The sequence below is a fragment of the Xenopus tropicalis genome, chromosome 5 (genome assembly GCF_000004195.4).
Source record: "Xenopus tropicalis strain Nigerian chromosome 5, UCB_Xtro_10.0, whole genome shotgun sequence".
Lineage (NCBI taxonomy): Eukaryota > Metazoa > Chordata > Amphibia > Anura > Pipidae > Xenopus > Xenopus tropicalis.
Genome location: NC_030681.2, coordinates 114,638,220 through 114,662,319, shown reverse-complemented (window position 1 = coordinate 114,662,319; position 24,100 = coordinate 114,638,220). Strand labels below are relative to the sequence as shown.

General features: G+C 39.4%; 1 protein-coding gene across 3 annotated transcripts in view; it reads right to left on the bottom strand.

Moving 5' to 3' along the window:
- The window catches only part of ppm1l (protein phosphatase, Mg2+/Mn2+ dependent 1L), a 120,824-nt gene that overhangs the window by 12,151 nt on the left and 84,573 nt on the right, over positions 1–24,100 (bottom strand). For all 3 annotated transcript variants that reach the window (XM_031902284.1, XM_004914432.4, XM_002933234.5), the window contains one exon: positions 16,723–16,897. In XM_031902284.1, the coding sequence (XP_031758144.1) occupies positions 16,723–16,897 (175 nt within the window). The remainder of the gene's footprint in view (positions 1–16,722; positions 16,898–24,100) is intronic.

The window sequence follows — 24,100 nt, the reverse complement described above, 5'->3', positions numbered from 1 at the left end:
TATGCGCGAGACATTCCGGCCCTCTGCACCGCAGAAGTTGGACAGCACTGATCTAGACGATAAGAAAAGAATGACTTTGGTGAGATTTCTGCTACTTTTGCAGTACTTCTATTAAATGTACTGCTGCATTACATAATCATACCAGCCATGTAGCCAGGGTTACCTTGGTAATAATATAGGCTGTGATAGCAGTTTTGTTGCTTAATTACTTTACAGGTGCCTCTTATTTTCTGTCTTTGTTTGGCATTGAAAAGGGTATTTGTGAGTGACATAATACTCTGCTGATCAGTAAAGACATCTATTATCCTTTATTTATATAGTGCTTAACATAGATTATTTACATCAGTCCTGGCCCCAGTGGAGCTTACAATCCAAAGGTCCCAATCACATTCACACACAGTTGTCAATTTCATCAGAAGCTAATCAACCTTTATATATTTTTAGAGTGTGGGAGGGATCCCACACAAACTCCTACTAGTTCTGCAAATCCTTCTAGGGAAAACTATACCCCCAAATAATGTAGGTCTCTATAAAATATATTGCATAAACAAGCTCATATGTAAAACCCAATTAATCCTTATTGGAGGCAGAACAATCCCATTGGGTTTATTTCAATTAAGTTATTAAGGTATAAGGACCCCCCCCCCCGATCCCAAGCATTCTAGATAGTAGATGTTTTGATCACCTCTACTTACAGCTCTGATAAATACAGCTACAACTTGCAAGTCAAACAGGTTTCTTTGTGCCCTTAAGGCCTATTTCCTGCCAATAATGTCCTGTATGGGGTGACAATGTGGTGCATCCCACTGATGTTACAGAAGACCCTTGTGGAATGGCTGTACTTTTGCTATCAATTACACATTCTGGGAGAAGATGATACAGTATATATGTGACTTAGTTTGTGAATCCCAAGGACAACCATACAAACAAACAGTTCTAGGCAAATAGACATGAAAGAATCTTCCATCATTAGAAAAGCATTTTCTATTCCTAGAAACTTTCCTTAACTATCTAGCATTCATGAGAGGCTGAGGCAACTGGCGAAATATTTGTGTTTAATTACTGCTCATAAATTACCTTGCAGGATAAAAAGAGCACAGTGACCGCATTAGTTTGTATTTAAGAATGACTGGCACAAGCTTATACATTTTAAAATCGTACACCAGACCTATCTCACCCCGCAAAAGCTACACATCATGGGGAAAACCGAATCAGCGAACTGCCCAAGATGCAAAGCGCCTATGGCTAACTTTATGCACCTGATATGGGACTGCCCCGTACTTCAACAGTTTTGGCATAAAATTACAGAATTCATGGGTACGGAACTGAACCTCCCCCAAATATTCAATCCAACCACCTGCATATTGGGCCTCCTAGACTCTCTGGTACACAGCAGAAACTCTAAATTACTAATGAGACTGTTACTATTTTACGCAAAAAAACCCATTGCTCTACATTGGATGAGCCCCTCACCTCCAACACTCCACAGATGGATTACCCTGGTCAACTCTCAACTAGACCTATACAAACTTACATATCTTGCCAGAGGATTCCCGGCGAAGTTTGAACATATTTGGTCTCCTTGGACTGACTCACCAGCTACTCTATTGTAACAACCGTTACTCTCTTTCCCCCCCTCCTTTTCTCCCCCCCTCCTTTTCTCCCCTTCCCCATTCCCACTGTTGCTGTAAAACTCAATAAAAATCAACCTTTAAAAAAAAAAAAAAATGACTGGCACCAGTTATGATAAATTGTACCAAATTGGCCTGCCTATACATACCATTATAAAGGAGGTGCAGGTGTTGGTGTGAGGGACAAGGGTGCAGGTGCGGGATGACCTGGTGATACCAACACCCCTGTGTTAGATATGATAGACTAATGCCTTTTTTAATGCAACTGCCAATATTTTTATGTGGGGAGAAGTATGAAGTATGCTAAACTGCACCTATAAAACTGAGCACAGGCCACATATACTGCCCAACTGACTAGTAATCTGTTTAGTTGCATGCCTCTTAGCATAGAACATATTTACCAACTACCCAAAATTTATTGGGGCCACTTGTCACTGAGGGCTGTTCACTTTTAAATTAACTTTTAGTATGATGTAGACATTTCTAAAACAAACTGCAATTGGTCATTTTTATATTATTTGCGGTTTTTAAATTATTTAGTTTTTTGTGTAGCAGCTTTTGGAATTTTAGTAGATATCTGGTTGCTTGGGCCCCATTTATCCTAACAACCAGGCAGTGGTTTGAAAGAGAGAATATGAATAGTAAAGGGTCTTAATAGAGAGATAAGTATTTTTTGGCTGCTGGGGTCAGTGACCCCCATTTGAAAGTTGGAAAGAGTCAAAAGAGGGAGGCAAATAACTCAAAAATATAATAAATAAAGACCAGTTAAAAAGTTGCTAAGAAGATGCCATTCTGTAACACACTAAAAGTTAACCTGAAGGTAATCCACCTCTTTAAGGTTTATTAATGTAACATTCATTAACGTATATAAAATATGGGCCTGTCCCTGGAAATTTGGGACACTTGGTAGTTATGCAGTGCTTATACACAGCAACATATTTAACAATTATGCTCCCAATGGCATCACAGTAAAACTGCCTGCTAGAGTAGCAAGACTTCTTATTTTTAGCTGTGACCTCAGTAAATGGTACCATGAGAAAGTAAACTCGCTGAGACTTGTTTCACCCCATTATTTATATTTTATTGGTTTAACCTTGTACGGAGTTTAGAAAACATTTGCCTCTTGGCAGTTGCCAGTAATTGCAGAGTGGAAAATATACAGTATAAAAAGAGCTAAATTGAGCACGGATGCTTTATTGGTCCCAGGACTCAGCTGGCTCTGTACAAGAGCCAAAAATACTGAAAGAAGCTCATCAGGAAACAGTAGAGCCTCAATCCTTCTGATAAGCAGGTTGCTCACAAACAACCAAGCAACATTATCATATACAATGGGTCTATATAAAATGGCAAGGCAATCTGCGGACAGTGCTTCTTTTAGAACACTCCACATTGTTTTCTTGGAACAATTACAGATTTTATCTATTGGCTGCCAGGAAAATACTCCTTTTTTATACACAGCTAACCTTGTCTTGATAAATCATATGCGATCTTCAGTGCTGCCTCTATAATCCTTAGTCCTGACGCTGATTTATATCCTCATTGCTACTGCCCATTGCCTTAAGATATAGTATTTTCCATTTCTGCAATTCCTGAAGACTAAAAAAGAGGTGTACATCATTGAAAGGAAAAGCAGCAGAAGGAGCAGAGGAAGAGTTTTGTTGATATTGCAAGCGTATCATTTAGCATTCACTGAAACCACTACCATATATTGAAAAACCAGTGTATTCCAGTCAGTGATGCTCTGCTTGAGGAGATGGGAGCCATCAACAGACTGGATTTTCTATATAAGTGAACCAATTATGGCTTAATAAATCAGTAAGATATTTATGGGTACTAAAGCCACAACAAAGATGTACAAATACAATGCCTCAGTCACTAGGTCCTGTGCCATCTCGGGGATAGAGCAACCATAGGTCACTGGATAAGTGCTGCTGTTCAAAGCTTCCCCCATGGCTTCAGTAGTCAGCTGTGAGGCAGGAGTATATCTCTGATCTGTGAGGGTTCAATACAATATGCTTCAAAGCCACCACACTTGCAGAACATTGTATATTGCAAGTGACAACTTCTGAAGTCTGGCTCTGATTTATGCCTTGTGTCCTACCAGCCTGTCACGTGTTACTGCTGTAAGTATGACATTAAATGCATTAAAAAGCACTAGGTAACTTGGTGATGGTCATGAACAGACCTGGAAATAAATAATTTTGGTTTATAATGGCAGAAATGCTGCTTTCTCTTATCACAATTAAATGTATTGGCCGTGAAGAAACCAATGTATAAACAACTACGCCTGAAGGGCTTTTAAATGAAAAATAAATGCACTGAAAAATGCTCAGAGAAAAAGTTGACACGTCCTATAATTGGGTCTAAAACTTCAAATCCTAGCAAAATGCAATTAACTACTGTACGTACATTGACTAATGGCAGCTAATTAAAAAAATCTGTAAGACTAAGCTACAAAGTAGCACATTACTAATTATCAGATGCACGGCAGGATTTTGCTTCCTTATCTGCTCCAAAACAAATGTACAATATGAACAGATTTTTTTTCATTTACAATAACAGCATTTTCCAATTACAAAGGGGCCCTTTATGCTGTAAATAATTTAGGGCGAGGCCTGAAAGACGTATGTACTAATTGTAAAAGGAGCAATGTTATTTTGTTGTTAAAAAAGCAAGATGTAAATTCTGCAAGAGAATGGTTGCTGCATCTGCTTATAAATAATTTGTCAATTATTGTTTTAGAAATCATTATTTATAATTTTGTGTGCGTAGCTGTGCAAGAGTGGAGTAGGCAGAGTGAGTACTGAGGCACTGTCAGTTCTGAGATTATACAGCAAACCACAACAAGAAGGTTGTCTTAGATTTATGTGCATGGAGTTAAAAAACAAATTCTTAAACCAGGGACTCAAGAACGAGAGACATAAAAACTTAATTACTAGATTTAAAGCACTGATATCAGCCCAAAATGAATATAATACAATACATAATGCAGAAGCATTACTAAAGATCTGATTGGTTGCTATGGGCAACATCACCAGTGATATTTATCTCCAGTCTTAATAAACACGCCACTTATCACATACAGAATGCTGAAGGGTCAGAATAAATACAAATTATGATGTCATATAGTGAAGTCTACGGAGCCTCAAAGCAGATTGTGGGTCATCAAAAAACCATTAGAGGGTCTTTGCCAGAAATGCTTCTGAATATGTTTATATGTTTAGCAACAGCAGCCCTTTCCTTATCAGCACAAGCAGCTGTTTTTCTAAAATTCTTTTTCTTTCCAGGTTGCCCCCCATACTTAACCATGCAATTGCACATGCCCTAACATACAGTGGCACAAGATCTGAAGTCTGAGTAACCAGCAGAATAAAATGGGTTTTGATGCAAGATTAACAATCAAATGATATCAGCTACAAGACTAAAAACCAATGGGCAGTGTTCTGGGGACAACACTAGGTTCTGACATCACTGCTGCTTCAGAAACAAAATGCTATAGATATCTACAAGTAACAACTCAGAGAATACCAGGTAAGAGTTCCCCAGACTTTTTTTTTTTTTTTAAACATTGTGCAGTGTTATGCCCTGTACCACCTTCATTCTACAGCAGGGATCTCCAATCAAGCAACATGTTGCTCACCACCTCCTTTGATGTTGCTCTCTGTGGCCTCAAAGCCACTAAAGTGCTTAATTTTTTTAATTTCTGGCTTGATGTTTTGGAAGCACAGAGACACAGTTTTACTTCAAGCAGAACCTTCTGCAGGCAAACAGTCCATATGGGGCTACCAAACAGCCAATCATATCCTTTATTTGGCATCCCCAAAGAACTTTTTCATGCTTGTGTGGCTAACCAACACTTTTTACATCTGCTTGTGGCTCATGTGTAAAAAAGGTTGGGGATCCCTACTCTATGGTGAGTTAGGGATAATAAAGAATACATAGAGGCTGTAAAGAATCCATTGGCCAGTTTGTATAGAGACATGTGGGAAACAACAAACTGATGGTCCAATGACTCCTAACTCCAGCTAGATTAAGTGGGAACCTAATGCTTGGATTCCTGGGGTCAGTTTCCACTGTGTGCCTTTAATTCTCTCTTCTCCCCAAAGAATGAAGTGGATACTAAAATGTAAATAAAAATACTTCTGGATATTGGGTATTAGTGTGCAGAGAGTAAATTCCATTCTGAAATAACAAGTAAGGCCAAGAAGTGAAAATAATCCAAACATTCATTAGTCTGGCAATTTAGAAAGAATAGTATATTTATTAATTATATTTATTACTTTCTCTAGTAAGGGTCATTAATAAATGAAGACTTTCCCTTGCAGTGCATCTTGTACTGGATTATGGGTGAAAATGCTTAATCTTTTTGCACCCCTAATGCCCCAGCATTTGTGCTGTACCCATGTTAATGATCCCCATAAAGGCTACTGTTTGTTCATTTAACAGAAAACAATGTTCCTACTGGTCCTTTAAAAAAGAGCTTCCTTTAAAATATAAATGAAGATTAGTTTATTTACTTTTAAACAGGCCCATATGGTAAAACACTAAGCAGAATCCATACTTGGATAAGCATCATTGGATACACAGTCATCCAGCTGTTTTATGCCTCTTATAAACACACAGGGCTGGAGATTACTGGATGTGCTTGATTTCAGTTGGTTTTTTTCCACTGATCGCTTTTCCACAGACAAATTCAACATTCCAGGGAAAAAAGCAAAACAAACAAAAGAAAGGCTCCTGGAAAGCTCCTTTAAAGTTGCTTTACCCCATACCCTGCAATGGGCAGAATATATATGTATTTCCAAACAGCTGGAGGGTAAAGCTGGTTATAGTGAACTGGCGAGTTGTTTTAATAGGAAAAGAGCACAGTATATCTTTTTGTGAGACTTATATTACTCTGGCGTGCTCTTTGTGCACCTCATTTGTAATTGCCCCTCCACATAAAACAGATCCCAGACAATATTCTCCTGGTTATGGCAAAGCAATTCTCCTGTATCAGTAGCCCAGGGGTTAAGTGAATGTGCAGCGGCAGTGCTTTCCTTGATAAAAGCGAGAGGATCAGGTCAATGTCAGATCACCAATACACAAGGTGACAGGGTTGCTTAGAGAGCTGTGTCAAAAGGAAGCCTTTCCGGCTGTCAGAGCAGCTACAATATCTGAGTGGGGCACGGCCACATGCAGAGGGGCTTTTGTCACTGAAGAAGCCATCATACATTCAATTAACCCCTGAGATATCAAGACAGCACCAGTAGGTAGCCACAGGAAAAAAGGTGGAAAAGATAAAATGCAGCAATGTATTTTGAGGATCTACATCAATAATATAAATGTGCATACTCGCCTACAACTTTAAAGGAACAGTAACACCAACAAATGAAAGTATATAAAAGTAATAACAATTGTGGTAGAGTGACCCAACAAATGAGAGAAAAGGTGAGTTTTCCCTTCAAGTTCCCCATAGTGGGAGATGATAAACCGAGAAGGTTTGCTCTGTTTAAAAGGTTGTGCTGCCTGGCCCTGAAAGCTATAGGGTTCTGGAAGGAACAAACGGATCAGGCGATCCATTCCAGTAGTCCAGCTCACCTATTGGAGCATACTTTCCACAGGAAGGCTGTCCTGTGGAAAAGGTATTTAATGGTATAGAAAGGTGTGAGACAGTCTCTCAGAGCAGGGCACAGAGCAGGAAGGACACCTCTCTGTGTTAGGACTCCCAGAGGGGCTGGGGGTGCTTCCTGCCGCTGCAAGAAGCAGAGGGAGCCCAGACTTGAGAAAGCTACCATGAGACTGAGGGTCTAAGGAGCTGAAAGGAAAGCCAGGAGGCTGAGCTAATCCCCCAGAAGTGAGTACAGGGGTGACCCCACCAGGGGTGACCCCAACATTTGTGTTTTCCCACTGGTAGTCCACAAGGGGCCCAGGTTAGTGAGGGAACTAAACTAATGTGTGAAGTGAGCGCCCAGAAGGCAGGATTTATTTTTGTGATTTGTTTTGTATGCTGAAATGGGCACCCCTGTGTAAATAAACTGCCTTAAAGCCAAGAAAGTGTCTGTCCTGGATCCCGCTAGTTTACACAATATAATGTACTGTTGCCCTGCACTGGTACAAGAGGTGTGTTTGCCGCAGAAACCCTACTATAATTTATATAAACAAAGCTTCTGTGTAGCCATGGGGGCAGCCATTCAAAGGAGAAAAGGCACATGCACATAGCAGATAACAGATAAAACACTATTGTATTCTACAGAGGTTATCTGTTACCTGCTATGGAACCTGTGCCTTTTCTACTTTTTTTCCAGCTTCAATGGCTGCCCCCATGGCTACACAGCAGCTTAATTATATAAACTATAGCAGTGTTACTGTAGCAAACACACAACTATTATCAGTGTAGGGCAACAGTACATTATGTTTCATTTACTTTAAAAAACAACTTTTTTTTCCAGAGAGCTCTGCAGCTACCAGCCTCTTTTTTCTCCAAAATTGTCTTTTCACGGAGAGTGGTATTAATTAAAGGAGAGTGTGCACCCCATTATTTTTGCTTCCAGTAACCTGACAGTTTTCTCATTTTGCTCCCATGGTTTAATATAAATCTAAGGGCCCTTTGGTACAATTATCTGAGCGTTCAACACTAATGTTCAAGGACATTCATCAAATCAGCCCCGACTAATCGTAGAATTAGTGGCCACATTTCTACATTATTATATTTAGCTTGGTTTCATAACAGAAATTACAGAATGTGATTTTTACCTCTGCAGACACAAAAAAACATTGTCATAATTATGTTCTTTCCGTAAGAATGCCAGTTTCAGTGATGCACAACAATTGCAGTTCCATGGCACTGCCGGTGCATCAGTTGTGGCACCATTGGAACACTATAGGGCCTATTTAGTATAGTGTGTAAGCAAACATCACCGGTGATTGGTTCTATGGGCAACATCACCAATGTTGTTGTATACATACTAGTGATGTGCGGGTCAACAAATAGTCAACCTGCAGCCTACCCTAACTTGCCCACTCCCAGCCCGTGCCAGACCAGGCCCCACAGATCTGTGTCTACTATACCTGCTTAAATGGGGCAGTTAGTTTGCAGGTGGGGAGGGTGGCAGGAAGAGCCCGAATATGTTGTGTAAGGGTCGGCCCAAACCTGCCCGACCCTCAGGTAAACCTGCAGGTCCCACGGGTTTTGGGCCGGCCCACAGATCACTAACATACACTATAATAAATATGCCCCTATTTGTGCAGTCACTGGGGTATGTGTGCCCCCAAAGTGTACCACTGGATGCTGCTGCAGTCAGGGTGTCAGGTGCTCCTGATCTTGTGTCCTATACAACTGCGCCCCATAGATTGCCCTGTTACGTCTATTCTGCACCTAAAAAACAGGGCCCAGGGCTGCAGAGGATGTTATTTCAGTTATGCAGATCATCAAACTATAATGAGCAAAGTGGATGCTAATTAATCTATACATGTTGCCTAATTTGTTTCATTTGCAAAATCTGTTTATGTCTTTCCGGCAAGCTGATTAGACAAATTGTTTATTTGGGCAAAATCAGACTTCTCTGTATAACATGCCTGTCACTCATACAAGCCATGTGATGGATGTTACTGTGCCTGAAGCAGGGACCAAAGTAATCCCAAAAGCTTGCATTTTATAATCTACTTAGCTGGTGAAAAGCTTCATTTTCCTGTTCTGTCTTTCTTTCTGTACAATCTATGGCTCATTGGCATTTCTTGAACTAAAAAATCCAGCTTCCACTGAAAGCGGCCATATTCCCATAATTTATTATTTGCTTATAAACTTGCAAATCTGCTTTTGTAATTACACATTTAACCTGCCCAGTCCTCACCGGAGTTTGACCTGCAATTAATAGAACAGAATTGGCTGCATTATTTATACTGTTTCCATTTGGGGAAAATGACTGTGAGTCAGGTGCTCCAACTGGCCGCACACTACACTTTCCATTGGCTCCATCTATTTTGCAAATGTTAGAATCATACATTCAATTAGATAGAAACTTTGGTTTCTGCTTAATGCTTAAAGGAGAAGGAAAGTAATTTTGGCATTTTCCTAACAATAGATTAGGCGCATTAGTGCAAGCTAGAACACTATATTTATTCTGCAGAATGCTTTACCACACCTGAGTAAAAAGCCCTAGAAGCTCCCTCCATTTGTTTAAGATAGCAGCAGCCATTTCAGCTTGGTCTCAGTAGCTGCAGCTCTAGCCGTTGGTAGCATAGATCACACATTCTGCATTAAATTAGAAACAAAGCATTTAAGAGCAGGTTGCCTTCACAACACATGACTACCTTGATGGCTGCCTGACATGGGCAGTGGTGCATGGCATGAAGGGTTACCACCTTTGCTGGAAAAAAAATACCAGCCATGCTATGTTTTCATTCTGCCCTATTAATAACATTGGCATCAGGTATTACTAAAATTATAATACTGATAAACATGCTTTATTTATATGGGTATGGCATGTTATGCAGCTCTTTAACTGGTAAGGTCCACTACAGCAGGGATGGATGTGAATACAGTGGCATGAGCGGCCCAGCATGATCATTTACCAGCTGGGCCAGTCAAATACCTGCCTGTAATTGCAGGACAAACCTAGAGAACCTAGGAGAAACCCAATCAGACACAAGTGCACTGGCGGGATTCAAACCAGTGACCCCGATTCGGCCATGTAAATATGTTTATCTTAGGCTACCACGCTCTCTGTACATTTGCTGCTTGTCAGTATTCTGTGTGGCTACATTTTCCTGCTCAAAAGATTTAACAATTAAGGCAGGATTTACATCCATCTGTCCTATAATGCATGCCAACCTTGAGCAATTCTTACTCTGCTGATATTCATTAAGTTTTTCCTACCCCGCAGCTATATTTAGTCTGCCTTTATTAAAATGGCTCTTATGTTTAAATCAGTCTAAAGAAAGGCACACAGAACTTTTTACTTTTAATACAGATGAGGGTGGATTCCCACTGCCCTTCTTTATCAACAATGTCATGCGGGACAGTAAGTGGTAAGCACATTAAAGGAGAACAAAACCCATTAATATATCTAATATATCTTAGGCCCCCTGCAGAAGCAATTGCAGACCAGCCCAATGGCAGACATGAATTTGGCCCTGGATTCAACTGCGCATTTTCTTGGACACTAGAGATCCAGGGAGAAGAAGGCAAGCACCTAGATATAGGGCCACCAACCCTATGGCCCTGTATCTATATGTTGCCGATGGAAAGGCATTTTGGAGCAATTGGTCACCCATGGTAGCAGAGATCGATCACAGGCAACTAAATTGCTCCGTGGGATATTAGCCTAACTTTGCTTTTTATCAGGAGGTAAGGGTCTTAAGTTATATAAATGTATAAATGGAGTCTGTTCTTCTAATGCAGCCTATCTAGCAAAGTTGTGCATGCTACTGAGAAGTAAGTGGGTTAAGAAAAACAACTCTGGTCCTTATAGCAAAGCACAATTTTCGAAGATCAATACCAGCCAGATACATTCACAAAATTACCCCAAAAACGCACCAAAAGCAATTTTAAAAGCATCACCAAACTAGCCTAATTCGTGTGGTGAGAAAATAATGAATGTGAAAATGCACCTTCTCTGAGCCCTCTCAAACCTGGAAGCACTGACCATTTTGGGATAATTCAATAACACATAATATTTTTTCATTAAAAAAAGCTTTATTTGCATGGAAAAGTGTTTAAACATGCTGTTTGTGTGATATATTTGTATAGAGACTTACAGTATTTAGGGTATGGTTTCCCTTTAAGTTGATTCCATTCAGTTAGTTAGAAGTTTTATTCATTTTACAGAACAGGGAGGAACTGCAGACCATGTGCCAAGAATTTCTTATTTCTGGAATCACTGCGAGTTGCCTGAACCTTTGCAAAAATCAATCCCACATAAACTGCCTTTCATGTCCTATCAGTATCCACATAGTTCTATTGGATTTTTCTGATTAGGCAATCCATTCTCATGCAGATATTAAAACCAATTTGACAGGTTTTAAAAGGATAGAGTTTCTTGACCAGAACACAGTGCAGATACCTTAGGGTCAAGTGAACAGAAGTTATTAGAAGGGAGCAGAAAGATAGTGCACATAAATAATCAAAATAAACAAATAAATAGGCATTTATAAACAGGTGAAGAGTTTGGGATCCAGGCTCCCTTACCTATGCTATGAATAGCAGCCCTAGGCTGGGGAAAATCTCATGCTGGGCTCATTCAGAACTGGCTGCCTTCCAGCTTGGCCATCTGCTGCCGAGAGCATCTTTGTGTGGGTGCCATGTTAAGTCAAAATATTTGCAACTTCCGGTTTGATAAGGAAAATCACAGGCATTATTTTTTTACTTGTCTATTTATCTTATTGGATAGATGCTACAGAAACTTGTGGAAATGTATGCATTAGCGGAATAAAAGGAAAGCATGCTTTATAGCCTCAATAAAGTAAAACTAACAATTGCAGAGCAAACATACACAGCACTACATATAAGCTAACAATCTCCACTGCATTCCATCCCTTGAGGCTGACTTATGAACATACAAGGCTGACTTACAAACACAAGAGCTAAAATGCACCAGTGCAGTTACCCTAGGCAACCAATCACTTTTTAGCTTTTATCTTCTAACCTGTAGAAGACTGTTCAAAGCTAATTGCGGATTCCTTGCTATTAGCAACTGCATTTGTGCAAATTAGCACCTGTGTTTGTTTATATGTCCTACAATGCGCAAATAATATATATGATGTAGAATTTTTTTCATAATACAAAATAATAGTTTTTAGATTAGAAAGGGCCAAGAAATAAACAGTGATCACCTTACTAAATTACTGGTGATGCAGGATTTAACTAGTTAAATATATCTGCCATACACTTGGCACTGCCTCTGAGCACATACAAACTTGGATGCAATAAGTAATAGTAACTATAGGGCTCAGTTACTAATACAAGTGTACAGCATAAAAGCATGTGCTACTATGTGCATGGAAACGTTCAGCCCCAACTCTCACCCTGCTGGGTCCTCAGTTTGCCAAACCCTTTCAGTGCACTAACCCTACACTCCACAGTCAGCTGCACAGCCTGGAAACCACTGCTCTATCAATTACTAGACTGTTTCACCAGTTTAAAATCAATGGAGTATTTTACATCAAACTTACTATGTTATGATCAACAAACCAGTGATGGCCATGGTGGCCAGATAAGTTTAAAACCAATCTGTCTTAGGTGCCTATAGCAACAAACACTGAAATATGGTTAATTTCAATAAGGCTCTCCTGACTGAAAACTCCCTTTTATAGAAAACCCTTATAAGGAGATCACATGAAACCAACACAATTATAATAGTGAAAAGTGGAGCAGAAAAGTGTTCAGGGAAGTTACAGTGGCACAGTTACAACCTATTTACCAGGATGCTGTTCCAGATATTGGCTTTGGTTATGTTCTCTGTACCCAGAATTTTGTTTACCTTCCAAGAAAATGAATACCATCAGGGTACAGAGCTTTCTTCCGATAGACTGATGAATTCAGAAAGGAGTGAAGCAAGGCAGCATCATTGACATTAAATAATTGGCAGGCATAAAGCCCAGGAAACATCTGGCATCTGCAAGGGGACGCATTTTGTTCTTGCAATCAGATATAGATTAGGAAACAGGAATGCAGCATTTATGGCTTTTGTTCTAAACAATACATGACCTGATTGAAGTGATATTCAGGCAGCGCTCTGGCAGGTTTTAATCACCTGAGGCAGACCCAGGATTATTTATCTAGATACATGTTCTTTGTTTTCTCACTCCTTCTGTATCTGTCTCACTTATGGGATTTTTTTTTTTTTTGGAAGGCACTGAACTTATTTAGATTCTTTTGTATTTATCTACAATGAAATGGCAACATTTAGTCCTATGGAGACTTACTGTACTATTGTGAATACCCAGCCTGGAGGAGACCAGGCCCAGTTAACAAGGCAGTCAATAACAACTCAATGGGAAGCACATCAGCCAGTGTTATTGAGTAAAGCCAAGTGCCATTTCATCGTGACTACATAAGCCTGCTTGTATAATTTTTAGGATAATAAGATTAATGGTAACTTTCCAAATGTGAGTATACAAAATGCTAGAAAGGCGATAAATTTGTGTCTATAAAGCAAGGCATAGGAGCATCAGAGAAGACACTAACGTAAATGTAACACATTAAAGGAGTCATTTATGAATCATTACAGCAGTTGCTATTATGGAAATTTTGCCATAGTGTTGCATCTAATGTCTGAATAATGAAAGGACACATAATATGCCTCTACTACTGCTAAATTCTTTAAATACTTTAAAAAAAAAACTCATCCTACCTAAATACTGACTCGAGCAAGCAATCATTAACCTTTTCTGTTCACCACAGTTACATCAAGGGGGTAATAATCAAGAGTCTTTTCTGTTCTATCACTAAAGCAATAGAAGCAACTGTCACAGCAGCAAACAAATGGTGAACATTGTCTTCTGTACAATTCTAGATTCTTAATAAACAGAAATTGAGTGTAGTACTGGCCAGACAAGGACTATCTCCATATACTGAAATATATACAACCTGGCAGTCAAAGAATTCCTGTTCTGTTTCAGTAGCTTTATGCACAAAATGTTTTAATGCCCTTGATTATTAATACAATACTTTATTAGCCCCATGATGTCACTTTTAATACCTCCACAGAGATTAATGTAGAAATGTAAACAGTAGTGGATTAACATAATGGCAATCTGAGCAGCCACCTGGATAAGTCTGTACATTGCGTTATTTATTTTTGCTTGTTCTGAACTTTATCTCTTTATCTCTGTCCCATGCATTCATAAATTACCTTGCCGTATTAGTCAGAACTAAGAGCTGAAATGATATGTTATGCATCACTAACTGCTACTAACCCAACTGTTCCCAATCCAATATGGCAGCTTCAACAGTGACAAAAGGACAATGCTATATTATAGCTCCTAATGTGTTTTAAGCCTAATGTGTTTGCATGTTCCTTATTCTTCTGCCATGTTATTTGGCTTGAATGAATATCACCTGTTGTTAAGAGGAAATTAAATGTTTCCGAGTTTGCAGGCTTTGTAGATACTTACGGCAAGGAAAGCATCCACTGAGGACATTAAGCAGTGAGGTGAGGACAGCGTGTACTTTCTAATTTCCTCACTCTAACAGGAGGCGCATGTTAAGTAGGTATGGTAAGCACTCTGTCAATGGGTCTCATGTAATGACATCTTATTAGCCCCAAAGGAACCCTCTGCCATACTTAAAAATTAAGAGTGCCAATAAAATGTAACTGCTAATGAGCTTAACATTCTAGAAAGTCAACAAGTAACAGTTTTTAATCTGGCTCTGATGCTGCAGCCAGTAGTTACTTAAGTGTCAATCTGACATATATTTGAGGATTTTCCCTAAAATTATTAATTGATTTGTACTTTACCCTGAATTCAGAAAGGTAACCATGTCTCTGGTAAATGAGTGCTTTAGGGTCTGTACCCACAAACAAGAGTGTATATTTTGTATATGCAGTTATGGGTCTATTATGCCATTTCACACTCTAAAGGCAAAACAATCTGGTTTGGTTGTTTTACCATATTCTGTTACTAAATATGTAATTCCCCTATCATACTATTTTTAAAGAGCTTTTTTCACAACAGCATTCGAACACCATAGTATTTAAGTGGCTGCTATGCCAAAGTGGACAAAAAGTCAAAGCAAGATGAGGCAGAATGAGAATACAGGTTCACCTACCCCCAGCTGAAAAACACTGCTGTCACTCTGCAAAATGCAAAATGGCCACAACTATTAACATCAAATACAGTATTTGCATATGTGGGGCCATGCCTTCAATGAAAGCTGCCTATTGTTTGCAGTGAATTTAAAAGTAATAGACATGGAAGAAATACAGCTAGGGCAACACTGATGATTAAGTCATCCAGTTTGGCCTAATCTGTGCACAAAAGTGAACCTAAGGATGCTGAAGAAGGCTGATGGCAGTATGAAGCCAAATGTTCAAGTGATCACTGTACAGTTCTGGCTGTTGGCCAAACATTTTTGTAAAGCATTTTTATTATCTAAAATGTGTAGTTTTGAAGCTACAGACCAGGGTCACTCTTGCTAAGCTCTCACCGATCTGCTCTCTCAGTAGGGGATTTCCCACCACAGCACTTGGCGGGCATCCAAAAACAAAAAAGTTCACCCTGAACTGGTTACTGTGCATGCCTTCTCTCCTGCTTCATTTGCATATGTGTGCTACAATTGGTTGGTAAGATTCAGCCAATCAGATCAATGCAATGAAAATAAAGCAGGAGAGGAAAGGCATGTGCAGTCACCAGTTCAGTGTCAGTTTCCTGTTTTGGGCAGAATGCAACTTGGAGTCCACCATCCCTTCAGAAGACAGGAGAGAAAGCAGAGGAGAGACACAGTCAGCAGCACTGATCCTGGTCCTTAGCTTCAAAACTACGCATTTTAAATAATAACAAAAATGTTTTTTTCTCATAGGGGCTGTTTAAATTCAGACTTTTCTCTGAATCCCTTTTTAAAGGAGAAGGAAAGGTAAAAACCAGTTAAGCTTTATCAGAAAGGTCTATGTAAATACAGCCATAAGCACTCACAGAAAAGCTACACTGAGTCCTCTATCAAAAGAAACATGGGATTTTGTCTCCTTTTTTGTAAACATATTCTTTGGTATCAGACTTCCTCTCTCAGAAAAATCCTTAATTCCCAGGCTGGAGTCTGCGCAGCTCTTTCCTCTCTCCCTTCTCATGCTCCCCCCTTCCATAAACATTTATAAGAATTCGTTCCCCTTTCCATCAGAATGTGTGATCTGAGCTACCAGTAGCTAGAGCTGCAGCACTGAGTCCAAGTTAAAATAGCAGCTGTTATGTAAACAAAAGGAGGGAGCTTCTAGGGCTCTTTATTCAGGTACGGTAAAGCTTTCTGCAGAATAAATATAGCGTTCTAGATGGCACTAATGTGGCAAATCTATTGGCAGTAAAATGCCAAAATGCCTTTCCTTCTCTTTTAAAGCATTCTGGTATTTGTATTTCTAAAAAAGAGCACAAAAAACCCTTACAGAAAACCCCCATGTACCTGCTTCATCATAGGACACTGAGAGTTTTTCCAGCATTTCCCGGTCTATGGCTAGAATTTGCTGTTCCAGGATGGTCTGATAGGATAGCACGCTGTTCTCTTTATCCCTCTCAAAGTCTTGAAGATGTTGTTTCAGCACTTCTGGCAAATGGGTTTTCACATATTCAGCTGCTGACTGCAGGACAAATAAACAAAGATAATCACACATCTGCTTCCTGTCATCTTGGATCTTAAAACATTTGTGTAACTTTAGAATAAAAATACAACAACTTACTTAGTATATTATACAACAACTTAGTATATTAAGTTATTATAGCATTGCATATTTGTATAATTATTATTTATAATGCTCTGACAAATTTCATGTCTCTTAACAGAGATTATATATTATCATTTACACAGCATACCTCAATTACTAATCCCATCTCTATTGTTCTCTTGCCACTGTTGGTAAGCCCCCATAAAAATAAAATTATAATCCACTACTATAATTTAGAGTACTAGTATAAAGCATAACCAGCACTATGATCGAGTCACTGACTTTTTGCTTCTTTGGACAGAAGCAAGAGGTTCTTTGCACCCCTTATCAATATATATAGGATATTAAAGGGGAGGGCATATGTTAGTACAGGGGTGGGCAAACTACGGCCCGCGGGCCACATCCGGCCCGTTAGCCCTTTCAATCCGGCCCCGCCGTCTCCGGCCCCCTTAAAAGAATGACGGGCCCTGATTGGTTGCGCCCCATGCGTGCGCACAGCGCCAGCACGCACGGGGCGCAACCATATAAAAGAATGCATTGGGGAGCCGGGGAACAGAAGGACGGGACGGAGGAAGCAGCAGGTCGCTGGAGGAGGGAGCCGCAGGTCATGGAGGATGCTGGGGGGGAGCTGAGAGGCCCCATAATTTTTGATGGCAGCTCCGGGCGTAACGCTGTCCCGGCCCGGTCCGGCCTGTCTGTTAGTCAATGTGGCCCCTGAGCCAAAAAGTTTGCCCACCCCTGTGTTAGTAGCTTAATGCACAGAATATATTGATGATGGGAAGTGTAGAGGCCCTCTTGTCTCTGTATGAAAATCTGTGAATCCTTCAAAATTTTCTATATTGTTATATAAATGTGATCATCGGATTTTCAAACCTAAATGTAAGTCCTAAACGTAGATGAGGAAAACCTAGTGAAACAAATTAAACAAATATTATATTTGGTCCTATATTTATTGGATAAGAAAAAAAACCAATAAAATATCTGTGTGTGGCAAAAGTAAGTGAATCGTGCTCTCAGTATTTGGCGTGACTTCCTTGTGCAGCAGTAACTGCAACTAAACATTTGCAGTAACTGTTGATCAGTCATACTCATCGGAGGAATTTTAGCCCATTGCTCCATACAGACCAGCTTCAGCTCTTTGATTTTGGTGGGTTTCCTCACATGAACCACTCGCTTTAGGTCTTTCTACAACATTTCAATTGGATTAAGATGGACTTTGACTTGGCCATTCCAGAACATGTTTGTTTAGGATTGTTGTCATTCTGCATAACCCACTGTCGCTTGAGATTCAGTTCACAAACAGATGTCTCGACATTTTCCTTTATTTTAGAATTCTCTAGTATAGTTCAGAATTCATTGTTCCATAGATGATGGCAAGCCATCTAGTCCCAGATGCAGCAAAACAGGCCCAAACCAGAACACCCCACCATAATGTTTCACAGATAGGATAAGGTTCTTATGCTGGAATGCAGTGTCTTTTTTTCTCCATATGTAACGCTCCTCAGTTAAATAAAAAAGTTCCACAAAATATTCTTCCAGTATCATTTTGGTTTGTCCACATAATATTTAGTAGTGATGAGTGATATTTTTAGACAGGCATGGATTTGCTGCAAATTTCCACGTTCCACAAATCTTTTCAAAGTTTTGCAAATTTTTCGGTGAAGCAAATTGGGAAAGATTCGCTCATCACTAATCTGCAGCTGGTCAGCAATATTTTTGGGGGTGGTCAGCAGCTTTCTCCTTGCTACCCTGTCATATACACTTTTGCTGTTCAGTGTTCTCCTGATGGTGGACTCATAAACATCAACATTCGCCAATGTGAGCCATTAAACTCTCAGACTATTAGATGCCTTGCAGTTGAAGTTATTTTTGATGGTTAAACACTTCTGGGTAGGGTAACAATGGTTTTAAATTTCCTCCATTGGTACACAATCTGACTGTTGATTGGTGGAGTCCAAATTCTATAGAGATAGTCTTGTAACCTTTTCCATCTTAATGGGCATCAACAACTCTTTTTCTGAGGTCCTCAGACATCTCCTTTGTTCAAGCCATGATACACATCCACAAATGTGTTGTAAGTGTGACCAGGCTTTGCTGGATCCCCATTCTTTAAATAAAACAGGGTCTCTCACTAACAACTGATTGTCATCCCATTGATTGAAAACACCAGACTATGATTTCACCTTTAAATTATATGACAATCCTAAGGATTCACTTACTTTTTCCACACGCAGGTATGTTGTTGGATCATTTTTTATGAAAAATAAATACATGACCAAATATAATAAGTTTTATTTCATTTGTTTAACTAGGTTTTATTCATCTTTTAGGATGTTTTTGAAAATCAAATGACGTTTTAGGTCATGTTCATATAAAAATTTAGAAAATTTTAAAGGGTTCACAAACATTCGAGAACCACTGTAAATATATATGCACTGGGGGCGATTTGGAGGGGTTGAACTTTACAGACCTCTGTCTTTTTTCAACCCAAATTAACTGTGTAAGTACAGTATACCACAAAATACATTAATCCTACAGGTCAGATACATAGACCCACCCATGTGGAACATAGAAGCCATTCTGAAGAACACAGCTGAAATACACAAGCTGGTCACACATACAATAAAAAACCCTTCCTACCACATGCATAATAAAATAGATAAGGAACAATCCGCAATAATACACAGCAGGCATGGAGATTCTAAACCAGTGCTACCCTCTCTCTGTATAGCTGAGGTCACCATTCTTGGGAATCAACAGGAATCTTTTGTCTTGTGCAGATGTTATGTGGGTATGAATACATATAATGTATAATAGTTCACACTTCAAATACAATGCTTTATTCAGTATTTACAGAAGAGAAGATATGTGTATCCTTTTATTACAATAGATTATTTTGCACTATTACCAAAATAAAATTTAATGTTCCACGCTTCAGGGTCAAAAATGTTAGGTTATAACTGGACACAGACTTTGCTGGATATATATATTTAAAGAAAATCAATAACCGGGAAAATATTCTTTTGTGTTTTGTTTGCTTTTTAAAATCAAAGCAATCTGTTTGGCATCCTTTATGCGCCTACATAAGACATATACCAACATTTCAATTAGACCTCCATGACCTTTACAATGCTGTGATTTGCTATCTCCTGTTCCACAATCTGTTCTTTTCTTTACTGAGTCGTAGCATCTTTTCTTACAGCTGCAGACAAGCAGACTATGTTGTTTGTGGAGTCCTGACCTGATTAAATGAAACAAGTGTTGGATTCTGCTATCATACTGCAGGAACACTTTGCAGACTGTCCACTGGGAAACTAATTCTAGTTTATGGACAGACTTAAGGTGGCCATACACGGTAAGATTTGCTTGTGTGGCGAGGTCACCAAACAAGCAAATCTTTCCCACAATATTCAAACTTGGGTGGGCGATATTGTGCCAATGCGATTGCCCTAGGTCCAAACGATTGTATTGCAATGAAGGGGACAGGAAAAGTCGGAGCGAGGGCCATATCAGTAAGCCCATGTGGTCCCCGATCTTAAGGACCAGAATCGGCAGCTGAAATTTGCCTGTGTATAGCCACCTTTAGAGCCACTTAATATTTAATAGTGATTTCTGTAAATCTTTATATGGCATAAAACCTTGCACCTCGTACAGTTGGAACTCCAATGTTTGGTCTTCAAGCTCTACAGCCTGCATCTCCCCTCTCCCAGGGTTAAATGCTAGGAGTTATCGTTTAAGGCCTTCTGGCTGAGATATTATTAAAAGGAATGCCTTGCATGTTTTGTGATTAACAGACCTGAGAAAAATAAGAATCACAAAACATGCACGGCATTGGTGGATTTGGAGTTTTGTCAGAAGGCGAGATCATTTCTGCTTCATTGTTTCCGTAGTCAAGCAATCATCATAGGGAACAGCAATGGACAAGTAGCAATTACATTTACAAATATCTTTAAAACTAAAGCTGCTTAGAATTATCTACTGTCACCGGTTGAAAAACTCCTCCATGCAGATGGATCCTTAAAGGGGTTCACCTTGTAATAAATCTTTAGTATCTAGTAGTCAATGGCATTCTTAAAGGACATGTAATCTCTGAACAGACTATTTAAAATCTTTAAAGGAGAAAGAAAGGTAAAAACTAAGTAAGCTTTATCAGAAAGGTCTATGTAAATACAGCCATAAGCACTGACTTCTCTGTCAAAAGATTTGTTGTGTCTGTTTCCCTGTGACACAGACACGCAGCTCTCTGCTCTCTCCTGCTCCCCCCTCCCTCAAGAATGCTAAGAACTCACTCCCCCCCTTAGGAATGTGGATCTGAGCCAATCAGCAGGAAGCTGACTCATAGTCTAACTAACTGAACATATACACTGGTCTGGGTCTCGGTGCAGGAGCGAGGCATTTTGGGAACTTTCTTTACACAGCTCAGCGTTTTTTCTTCCTGTTTGGCTTCTGATCATCTGAACAGGTGAAATATGGGGAGACTTAAGAATAAATACCTGCTACTCCAGTTGTTCAAAGAATCTAGAAAGTTTTGTACAATATTTGGTACGTGTACGGGGGACTGACGAGGCAACCAATATCACAAAAGCCTTGGATATCGTCGACAAAAGATTTTGATCGGGCAAGAATCTTTTGTCTGGTCCAATCGACGAGAAAGCTGCGTTTAGGTCTGAATTGTCTGATAGGGGTATTTCATGCCCAGGCAATATTGCCCTGGCATTGTAAAGAGGTAAACCTGGCAGAATTTGCTTTGTGTGCCCGTGTCATACACGTCTGAGAGTGGCGTGTTCTTGACAGGGTAGAATTCCTATTCCTAGTTTCTTCCTCCATATCAGACGATTCAGCCCTGAACATCATTGCAGGGTACAAACGATCTTTCCTGGTACCAATGGTAAGGAAAGATTGTGATTGTTAAGTGTAAGGCCGTCTTAATCATCCTTCCCCTCCTCAAACCCACTTGGCCCACTCCCTTAGGAATCTACTTTGGCTGTTGGCTATTGGGCATGCTCACTTCCACGCTAAGGCAGTGAATCTTCTCAGTGAATACTAAACCTACCCCCAGTCTAGTTACCAATGAAGAGATGGAATTCTGATTTCCATAGAAACTCTGCTCTAGCTGCCTGCTTCTATTTTTGTCACTGATGAAGCGTCAGAGGAAAAATGGCTACTGGGTGAATGCTGCTATTTGTTTTTGGAAAATGTGATGGTGCTGGTTAACGGAGGACATATATGCAGTACAAATAATGCTATTTGGGTAGAGGAGATGTGTCCTTTAAGGTGGCCACACATAGGCCAATGAAAGTTGCCAATGGATTGAGTCATCAGCGATGGGCCTACTCGACATCTGGTTGAAAATCTGCCAGATGCCAATTGGCCAGGTTTCATTTTGCTGTTGGATTGAGGACTGGATCTGCATGTTGATGTGCTCCTCCATCTGACGGCTTGCATAGCAGCAATTATAATTGTATAACCACAATTGGTCATAATTTTGTATTATTTCTAGAAACATTTACTACCACCAGCTGAATTTTCTGCCATTGCGCAGTTTGTAATTAATACAAACTGATACCATTTAAAAAAACCAGCAACTCTTTTGGTTTTAAAGCAAACTTTTAGTATGTTATAGCATGGCCAATTCTAATCAGTTTTTTAATTGGTCTTCATTTTTTTTTTTTTTATAGTTTTTGTATTATTTGCCTTCTTTTTCTAATTCATTGCAGCTTTCAAATGGGGGTCACTGACCCCAGCAGCCAAAAAACTATTGCTGTGTGAGGCTACAGTTTTAATACATTTTATAGCTTATTTTTCTATTCAGGCCCTTTCCTATTCATATATCAAATTCTCATTCCAACCATTCACTGGTTGCTAAGGTATTTTGGACCCTAGCAAGCAGATAGCTGCTGAAACTATCAACTAGAGAGCTTCTAAACAAAACGTTAAATAACTAACAAACTACAAATAATAAAAAATGATTATCAATTGCAAATTGGCTCAGAATATTACTATCTACATCATACTAACTCAAAGGTAAACAACCCCCTTTAAGGCCACATAGAACTTGCATACACCATTGGTTTTAATCTTCCCCACCTAATGGATGGTTGCGTACAAATGAGCATAAAAAAAACAGCTTCCCCAACACACTTAGCCAGGTATAAGAAAAGCATTCCCTTCCCAACAGGAACAAATCTGAACTGTTGCAGGAAACTGAGGACAGATGAAAACTAGTATTCAGCAAAGTTATTGCTATGAGACACAGAAATATTCACATAATTGTGCAGACAAAGAAATGTTCCAAAATTGCTGCAGCGTATTAGAGGGAGATATTTTAATATATCTGCAAAGAGAATATCTTATAAGCATTAACATAGAGATCCCTTAGTATATTCTGACAGTGCGCAAGACATCAATACCCTTGTCAATGCTGCATTTGCTTTCATGGCTTTTACAAATGTATGATCTTCTGAAGATCAATAAAACCATGTCAGAAAGAAATTCCGAATTCTCTGCTTGTCTGGAAAGAAAGGCATGGATGAGCAATTTCACCCAAGTCCTTGCCTGTCAATTCTCTATTACTCTGTCATTTAAGAAAGAGAAAAGAATTTAAATGTCATGTAGCTAGCTCTGAGATCACTTTGCATCACAATTACACCAAATGTTCTATTGATGGCTTTAGAATCTCTTTGAAATGCTAAGCCTTTGTAGCAAAAGGCCCAAGATGCTTCTTTACTGGGTATTTTTTCCTTAATTCATCCCAGAATAATATTATCACAAATAAAAAGGTATTATTCTTCCTTGTAGTTAGCCAGCTAGGTAGTTAGAACAGAAAACAATAGCCCTTAAGAGAGACTTTTCCTCAGTGCCCCTCTGGGTTACCAGATATAAGTATACTGAGAAATATTGGCAAACTTGGTGAGTGTCACTAGCAAATAGACAGAAGCTTTCATTTTGTAGCTACATTCACCTGTAATGGACCATAGTGCAAACAGAATGCAGGAAGGTTTATGTGAGAGTGTAACTAAAATATCCTGCCCGCCAGCAATTATATCACAGATCCGCCACCTGCTTACCACAAGCATGGCTAAAGCTATAACTTGCTCCTCATGTGAGCGATGGGAACAA